The 9,550-nt window shown below is 41.0% G+C and overlaps 1 protein-coding gene across 1 annotated transcript; it reads left to right on the top strand.

Moving 5' to 3' along the window:
• The first annotated feature begins 772 nt into the window (after nt 1-772).
• On the top strand, nt 773-8,987 carry ankrd13a (ankyrin repeat domain 13A). The gene is made up of 15 exons (XM_040154560.1): nt 773-1,295; nt 2,256-2,391; nt 2,716-2,840; nt 2,951-2,996; nt 3,391-3,534; nt 3,640-3,829; nt 4,424-4,490; nt 4,603-4,684; nt 4,813-4,874; nt 4,962-5,092; nt 5,211-5,368; nt 5,464-5,577; nt 5,680-5,840; nt 5,979-6,043; nt 6,233-8,987. Exons 1-15 carry the CDS (start codon nt 1,188-1,190, stop codon nt 6,429-6,431), a joined length of 1,788 nt encoding a protein of 595 aa, XP_040010494.1. The 5' UTR covers nt 773-1,187; the 3' UTR covers nt 6,432-8,987.
• Nucleotides 8,988-9,550: the final 563 nt, after the last annotated feature.

Raw genomic sequence — 9,550 nt, 5'->3', positions numbered from 1 at the left:
AAGAATAAAAACTATAAAAAACCATACATTTGTTTGAGTTTTCTGTGGTTTTGGGAGGTAACACCCTGACAGACGTAGCTGAGGGCAAAACACGTAACGAAAACTAGGCGCAGGAGGTGAGTTTGATCTATGCACCCCTTGACACGGTATAAAAAAAAAAAAATACAATTTACAACTAATAATGACAACGACGCTCGCTGGATTTCCATCCACTGGTGATCATCTTTTCCAACACACCTCGCACATCAGTATCACTTCTGCACTTCTAAATAAGTTGACTACAAATCAATAAATCAATTGTATTACACAACTGAAGTCAGCCGTTAACAAAGGATGGAAGAATAGACCCGTGAAAGAGCAACAGGAACCAAACATACGTTTGTAGAACAGGCCACCACGGGTTATTTAATAGAACCTATGATTATATAGTTCATCATACAGCGTATATATAGTTTAAAACTACTATGTGTCTTTATGTACATCTAGTACCGAGCGTGTGCTGGCGGTAAAGTTTCAGCTTTTGAACCAACCTCCCTGTAAAAGCGCCGATCTCATTTCGCGTTTCAGGCAAAACATATAATTTAATGTCTACATAGAGTGTTTACAGCGTTTGTTCTGTGGGTGTTTGTGGGACAAAGTTGCGTTAAAGGTGTGACACAGAACCAAGTTTATACAGATAATATACTTATATTTAACGTTTTTTCTACCCCCATGCGGACATATTGAATGGTCGCGTCCAAACTGGAACTGTCTATTCTTTTTTTTTTCCTAAAGGCGATTATTTTATCTATAAGTCGTGTTTCTGCCGTGTATTGAATAGTGACAAAATAGTGCTTAATACACACAAATTAAGTCCCGTTTTAAAGGGGCTTAGTAAGATTTCTTAATTAGATGTTATTATTTAGATTGTGAGGTTTTTTTTCCATGTAAGACACCCCTGTCGTTAATGGGTACTACTCCTAGCACTTCCTTGTTCAAAAGTTTTATTTAGGGGAAGGCTTGGGCAAAAGTTGGTCGCCACTTTGGATCTTCTCGACGTTGTTGTTTGTGTCGTCAAATATTAAGGGCATGGATCCCATGTATCGTACCTTTTGGCATAATTAGCATGTAGCTACTGCAGTTTCCCCCATGGCTGTAATCATTAGACGCTGGCTAACGTTGCACTGAGAGGCTCGGTAAAGAGGAAGATGTCCACGGCTAACGTTAGCGATGACATCGGAGTGAAGTTTCCCTTGCACTCCGCAGTGTGGGAGAATGATTACAGGAAACTGGAAGAACAAATAACGATACCACAGGTTGGTAAATAACACCGATTAGGCTGCTACACATTCGTTGTTGTTAGCTAGATGAAGCCCTGAGCGAGCTATTAAATCGCCGTAGCAATCGAAGTTAAAGTAGGCCAGTCGTGTTGACAGATGCTCCGTAGTATCACACATAGACAACGTCTGAAATGTTTATGAAGACAAGTTAGTAGTTCACTGATCAACAGGTTTGAAAGTTAAAAAGTTAAAATTATTCCAGTACAGATTGAGTCCCGGTTGTAATGTAATCTACTAACCCAGTCCTGTGGATTACTCAAACGCAGTATACATATGAGTAGATAAACTAACATTACAACGGCTTTACTTATAAAATGTATACATTTGTGATATAATTTGCGCCTGACCATCACATGATGTGGGTCATTATTATTTTTAAAGAGTTTATAATGGTGATTCATTCTTTGTCATCTTCACAGTCTCACACCTGTCAAACATGCCACTGACTAATCTAACGACTTATTACTAAGTATTTATTAAAATTTTAAAAGCGTCTTTACTCTCGTCCTATTTTTCCTCCCAGTAACTCCTCACAGTCAACACTGTGTATTGTTGCAATATAATTACTATGGATCCAGTAGCTCTGGATGTTACTACCCAACAATGTCGATCAATAACACATTTACCTCAGCAGCATTACTCATATGAAGACCAGACATGATGCTCATTCTTGTCACTGTACTGACCACTGCAGTCCTATATCATTATCAGTGTTGACCTAAACTAAAAGGGGTTAAACTTTGACTCTATGAGTTATAACATGAAGGCCCTCAGTTAAAAGTTAAGCAGTATTACAAAGCCAGAAACAACGGGTTCTTTTGTTCATATAACCAGTTATCATGTCCTTGCTAAAGTATTCAATCTAACCAGGTGCCTAGATTATGTTACTCAAATAAAAGTGCAGGGGAAACGTGGGTTTTTCGTTGATTTTCTCAGAATGACATCGAGGCTGTGGATCCCAGAGGTCGGACACCTCTGCACTTGGCTGTGTCACTCGGGCACCTGGAGTCAGTGAGAGTCCTTCTGAGACACGGCGCTGAAGTGACAAAAGAAAATGCCAAGAACTGGACAGGTTAGTTATAAAACCGGCTACAGAGCAGACAAGGAATGCTATGATACCATGAATGTGTCCTTCACTTCTCTTGCAGAAACGCTTTTTGAGGATTTGTGGTTTGTTCAACCTCTTAGATCCCTTCGTTCATCAACCTGCAAATCATCTGCTGTTAATGGGGTTTCTGGTATTAAAAAAAAAAAGTATATCCACTCCTCCGACTGCAGTGAAATATTTGTTTCTATTGTTGAGGTTTATGTAATGGATTGTTGCAACTCCTGGTGAACAACTGCGGTTCCCTTAACAGGTTCAGTGGTGTGTTTATACTTCCCTCTCTCTGTGTAGTGCTGCAGGAGGCAGTCAGCACCGGAGATCCAGAGATGGTCCAGTTAGTGCTTCAACGCAGAGACTACCTCAAAGCCTCCACTGCTCTGGGAGGAGTACCTGAGCTGCTGTCGAAGATCCGAGAGGTTTTACTCTATATATATTTTCCCATTGTCTTGTCTTCTATGTACATGTGTATGGAAACATTTACTGGCAAAAGAAATAGCTGGTCTACTGTCTATCGTTTCATCCACAGTCTCCAGACTTCTATATGGAAATGAAATGGGAATTCACCAGTTGGAGTAAGTGTTTGTGTGTGTGTGTGTGTGTGTGTGTGTGTGTGTGTGTGTGTGTGTCCTGTGGGGGGGGGGGGTATGTATCATAAAAGTAAAGTTGACATGTGTCTACATGGTAACCTGTTCGTGAAGTACAGGCTGGTTATCAGCAATTCAGTGTGCAAAAGGAGATGGTAACTAGAAGTGTGTTCTAATGCAGCACCTTATGCTTAAATATCTACACAAGATGCTAAATCTTTGCCCACCAAGAGGTTTCCTCAGGTCACACAGGAAAAACTACATACCTGCCTCTTGGTAGGTAAAGCATTTGTTTTGGTTTAGTAGTGAGTCACACGGTATTTCATGTGCGGATACATTTCTTTCCATTGTGGGACAACATTCATATGCTGTTGCTTCACAGTCCCTCTTCTGTCCCGGGTTTGTCCAAGTGATGTTTGTCGCATTTGGAAAAGTGGCGCCAGCCTGCGAGTGGATGCCACTCTTCTAGGCTTTGAGAATATGACCTGGATCAGAGGACGTAGAAGCTACATCTTCAGGGGCGATGGTGTGTGCATTTAACTCTCTCACACACACAAAAAAAAACCTCTCTCTATGATTTGTGCTATTTCTGGAAAATGACTCAGGTCTATCCCTGACTGTATTTTTACAGATTCATGTGCGGAGTTGATGGAGGTGAACCATGATGATGCAGTAGTGGACACTGAACTATTCAACATCTCCCAAGAAATGGAGGATGTCACACTCGAGTCAATGCAGCCAGCTGAACAGGAAGTTGCCAAAAGGTTAACTACTCCCATTGTCAACACCTACTTGGACACCAAGGATATTGCTTTTGAGAGGCAAGAGTCATTTTTCTCTTTCTGTTGTCCTTTTTCTCGCAACATGCATTGATTTACCTTCCTTTGATTGAACTCCACAGTGATTTCATGAGATAGCATAGCATTTCCACGCTTGTTGTAATGTCATCACTCACTGAAAGAGCTTACTGTGTAAACAGTAATTCCATTAGGCTTATTAATCATCATTTTGCACTGACCTCTGAATGATATTTCCACTGTAATTCTGGTTCCTTATCGTCTAAAATGCAATATTTACACTGACTTAGTCATTTAAAGGTTCACTGACAGTCAGTGCTCACTTTTAGGTAAGTGTGGCTGTCATGTAATTAGCATGAGGTATTCCAATAATCTTCATCTGCAAAACGCACTGAAACGCAGGTGACGGTTTAACTTGACAGATAACTATGATTATAGTTGTCATGGATGATAAGCCTTTCTTACAGTGGCAATTTTGACTCGTCAAACACACAAAAAGTCAGTGATGCCTGGACTCCATATTTTTGTGCATTGTTATGGCAAACTGAAGAATACGATGGTGGATTTTGCCTGTGATGATGATTTGTAATTTCACAAATTACCACCGTTTTTTCACAGGAACAAGTCTGGGATATGGGGCTGGAGAACCGACAAAACTGAAGTGGTCAATGGATTTGAAGCAAAGGTTCACATAAGTTATACATTTTCTTTTTATTATAACTAAAGTGTATCGTCACTGAAAACTTTGCAGCCATTTTATACCAGTATCTGACTTTAGATCCTGGTTGTTTTCTCAGGTTTTCAGTGTGAACAATGTAAATGTGGTAATCAGGACAAGGACAGAGCATCTTACAGACGAGGAGAAAGCCAGGATAAAAAGTAAGTGCAAAATATTCCAAATGTTCTTCATGTATTAATTTCCTGTTTCTATATTCCTGTTCATATATATTTAATGATTAATTTAGGGATTGATTGAGAGAGCTAAAGTTTGACTTTTTTGTTCAAAGGTGAGAGGAATATCCTGGAGTCTCTGCTGGGGACCGTGGAGCAGCACATCAGTGCACAAGGGGTAAGCAATGGATTCAGTAATTACATTGAGAGGATGTATTTTGTTCCCACCTGGCAGCTCATTTGATATGACTGCTTGACTTCATAGGACCTTACTCTTGAATATGCAACTGCCACCAACCCCACTGCCATCACTCCAGAGGAATATTTTGATCCCGACTTTGACCTTGGAAACAGAGACATCGGCCGACCCATTGAACTAAGCATTCGAACGCAGAAGTAAGACACACCATTTTAAGGCTATTATAACCTTATACATTATTCCTGGTAGCTGTGTGTTATCTGTATCACCAAGTTAGGTTGTGGGCAACGTTTTCTGTAATGTGCTCTAACGCAGGTTTAAAGGTACATTGTGGATGAGCGAGGAACATCCCCTGTCCCTGGTGGAGCAAGTAACCCCCATTATTGACCTCATGGCCCGGACAAGTTCCCATTTTGCACGGTTACGAGACTTTGTAACCCTCAAGTTTCCTCCTGGATTTCCTGTTAAAATAGGTATGTGAGGTTTTCATAGAGACTACACTTTGAAGAAGCATTTTCATTCCTCTTCTGTTATCTGTTTTTACATCTTATGTGTTGCTCTCTTCCAGAGATTCCACTGTTTCATGTACTGAATGCCAAGATTACATTTTGTAATGTAAATAAGTGCAGTAACTCAGAGGAAGTAAACACAACATCCTCAGGAGAAGATGAAGAAGCTGCAGGTAGGAATGCAGCCAGTTTGACCACTGTATTCAAATACAAATTGCAAGTCTGTGATTTTTTTTTCACAGCTTTTTTTTTTTTTTTGATTTTCCCCTGTCCAGCACCGCCTCCGTTTCAGGTGTGTCCTTCCGTGTTTGTGGTGCCTGTCAGTTACCACCGCCGAGGGGGCAGCCGCCACACACCCATCTCCAACAATGACGAGGAGCTTTTGCAGTACGCCATCCATCAGAGTCTCCTGGAGTCTCGCAGAGTCCCGGGCCAGGTCAGAACAATTATCGCTAAGCTCCCTCGCCAAATAGCTTGCCACACACTAATCTGTTGTCCCCTTTTTCCCATGCTATCCTTGATTTTGCAGTTTATTGCATCATTTAAGCCCCCCCCCATGTTTGTGTTGTTGTAGGAGGGGATCTGGGATGATGCTGATGGGGAATTCACTGATGTAATCCCCAGTAGCCAGAGTGACAGGTAGGAACTCAGGTTAAGGTTGCTAGCATAGCAATTGCATAATTACATATGGTAAAAGCAACGGTACCCGCTACTTGCAAGTCCCGTGGGGATTTAGATGACACTGTATATCTGTTTACTGCCTGCATGTGTCAGTAAAAGCCACAGAACACAGATGGATCTCTCTTCCTCCTTTCAATGTCATTCTAGGAGTATCCCAGAGGGGGTGCTAGTGGAATATGGAGACACCTCCAGCCCTGCCAGCTCTGCCTCTGCCTCTAGCCCCGACTCAGACCTCCGCCTGGCCATGGAGCTCTCCGCGCGAGCTCAGGAGGAAGAGGAGAGGATGAGGAAGCAAGAGGAGGAGGAGTTGGAGAGGATATTGCAACTATCACTGACTGAGAAGTAAAAGGAATAAGAGGGAATAATAATATAACAACCTTTCCAGATCCAGAAACAACCACCACACCTCAGTTTTCCTTCCTAACCACTGTAGTCATCTATGCAACAGCAGATTTCTTTCTGTAACAGATCATCCTTGCACAGGTAATATCAAACTCTCGGTATTCAATAATTTCCAAAAGGTATTTTTGGTAAGAGCATACTTCTTTATATATTTCTATCTCAGCATAGTGTGTCTCCATCCTCAAGCTTGATTCATGGACTCTTTGAGATCATTTTGGGCGGGTTCTACTTTTTATTTATTTACTTTCTTTTCCAATTCAGAATCACAGCAGCAACCGACATGTGTTGATCGTATTGTCATCCGGAGTGCGGTCGAATCAGTGTAATTAAGGTTCTATGAACAACAATATTTGACTACTCAAGGTGACTTCATATAGTGTTGGCACTCAGATGTGGCACTTAAGGTCCAGAAAGCTGCGGTTTTTTCTTTATTTTCCTGGTACCTGTCGCCTACTGTGGACCTAAAGGGACAGATTTGAGTGTTTTCACTGTGAAGTCTTCCTACAGAGTTACTTTGTTGGGGACCATGGGCTCACTGAATAACAGAAATCTCAGGGTTTCGATTTTACACATTTTCCCTTCACTTTGGAATTAGTTTGTTAATCAGTTGTAAAACTATCAGGAATTGTAGCCTGGTAAATGTTTCTTTGGTGCAAAATGGTATCATTCATGCATATCACTCTATGCCATGCCAATATTAATTCAGAAAGTTGGGCTCATTGAGTCAAAAGTTCATAAGTAAACGCAAGTTCCTTGTACTTTGTGAATGTACACTCTACAGATGGGTAAACAAAAGCATGTTGCTGTGAGAGAAACTTGAAATCCGCTGCCTGGTAACATATCTTTACTGCAACAAGGATAGGGGTTTAACTTTCCTGGCCTGATAGATATGTTTTTCTTCCTTTTTTAATACAAAATTTTCTCCAATTTCCTGGCGAGAAAGGACGTATTTGTGTTAACTGTCACTGAGCAACTTCAAGCATTATCGTTTCAGTTCAAAAATGCAATAGCAGAGACCAGTCTGTCTGTGGATTTACAGCCGTCATGCAGCTTAGAAGCAGTCACACAACCAGTGTTGCAGAGATTTTTCTGATTCCTAAGGGCAGTCTGCCTTTTGTAGCCACGAACAACTCTAGACCTCTGAGCAAAAGGAAAGGCAGCACGGGGTCAAAGGTCAAGCATGCCTGCAATATATAGGATTTGTTTTCTACAACATGTGCCAACGGATTGCTTTGCTCCAGTAACGCCTGGAGGGAGCGAGGAGTTGTGACAGTTTCATGTGGTGCCACTCAGACTAAACTTTCTGAACAGATTTTTTTTTTTTTTCTAAATTTTGTAACCTAAAAACATGATAAAGAGGGTGATGCTGAGTAACGTGCACTAACCACTATAGTTGATTTCACTGACAACCAACCACTTATCAAAGGTCTCTCTGCATTGCTGCGTCTGACTTTCAGGGGCTTCAGCTGAAAAACTACTAATTATAATGATCAAATTGCCAAACTGCTGAACAGTCAACTTTAAAAAAGCCTAGCTTTGGTTAATTTAATGCAGAGCTTTGTGATGCACCATTCGAGCTGCAAAGTTGTTATTTTTTTTTTGATTTGTTTTTTTTTTAAATACGTTAAAATTTTAAGAAAATGTGTTGGTTTCAAAATGTTGTTTCTAAAATAAAAGCACTTTATTTCCATGAGAACTAGATGTGACTTTGTTGAAGTAGATTTACAATGTCAGGTGAAGTGTTAACCTGTCCAAGACAAGAAAAGCTTCAAGATGTATCAGCAGTGAAAGGATTCTGTGTTTCGCTAGGAAGTTATTTCAGTCCTAACATCTGCACTCTAGATATAGCACATAATCAAAGTATACTGTTGTACAATTGGATTGTGCAGGATACACAGCTGCAGCGAAGGAGGAATCTGTTCTAACAACAGAATGGATGCCATTGTTGTCTACATAGTAAGTTAGAATGGGTGCCATTTTCAATGAATCGATTTCTAAATGTACTACATCTGCACCTATGTAATTTTATTGTGTAGTTGTGTTTTCTGTTGTTTGTTCAATCAACCTAGTTCACTGTTTGAAGTTCGTTTGTAGACCGCATTTATCACAGAATCAAGTACAAAGCCGGAAACTGGCCAAGCTCATCTGGCTGATCAGTCACAGAACAAGATGATGAAGGTGATTTTAAAAGGGAAAATAAGAGCAAACAAATATACACCTACTTACAGCATTCTCTTTAGTTTTAAATGTATTATTTGTCACACAAGAAAACAAATAAGTCTATAGTTAATTTCAGAAAATTGATGAGCAGATTTCCACATTTAGAGAAGAAAATATGAGTAAACTCTGGTTTAACGGATGTAGATTTAAGTTATGAAAGCTCTCGCTTTGTAATTCCACTTCAGTTTATTTAAAGGCTGCGGGCGTCCAGGCTTCGACGGAGCTAAAAAGACAAACTCTTGGCTTTAAAATCAAACAGACTACACCTACTTACAGCATTTCCTTTAGGTGTGGAGTCCTGATGAATAAATAAATAAATTAAAAAAAAAAAACAAATGAAATGTGACACATGGCATTTGTATGAGTCCTTGATATTGGGTGTAAAGTTAGGCAAATAGTTCATATCAATTGCATATCCCTTTGTTTACAGATGGCATTTGAATAAATTAATCACAGTACATCAACATTTGGTAGGTGTAACCTACACAAACATAGAATAATTCTTAAACGGCCTGATTTTATGACAAATTAAACCCCAGTTGCTATGTACTTCTGCAGCCGGGGTGTGTTTCCAGTGAGGCCTCTTGACGGGTGGGTGGCAAAGCTTGCGGCTCTCCCATCGGTCAGGTCCCGTCAAGCGAGTCGGGTGTTGGTGCCGCGGGCCTGCTGAGCTCCCCGGTGCGCGGTGCGGCTGTCACCTCGCATCGGGACGACAGCACATTCGTCCCGGGGTCTCTCTTGTCCCCCTCCGGGCTTCGGGGCAGCTTCACCGACGAGAAAGCGGCTTGTAGACGCAGACAGCCATGATGATCATGAGCACCAGCAGGACAGCGAGGACACTCC

Source organism: Xiphias gladius, chromosome 19 (genome assembly GCF_016859285.1).
Source record: "Xiphias gladius isolate SHS-SW01 ecotype Sanya breed wild chromosome 19, ASM1685928v1, whole genome shotgun sequence".
NCBI lineage: Eukaryota > Metazoa > Chordata > Actinopteri > Istiophoriformes > Xiphiidae > Xiphias > Xiphias gladius.
This window is presented reverse-complemented; position numbering and strand designations above follow the sequence as displayed.

Bases quoted from the DNA above. Each gene is read 5' to 3' on its own strand.
- ankrd13a (XM_040154560.1), top strand. From the start codon at position 1,188: ATGTCCACGGCTAACGTTAGCGATGACATCGGAGTGAAGTTTCCCTTG. The intron at 4,491-4,602 runs GTTCACATAAGT...TTGTTTTCTCAG, and splicing joins TCAATGGATTTGAAGCAAAG to GTTTTCAGTGTGAACAATGT. The intron at 4,875-4,961 runs GTAAGCAATGGA...TTGACTTCATAG, and splicing joins AGCACATCAGTGCACAAGGG to GACCTTACTCTTGAATATGC.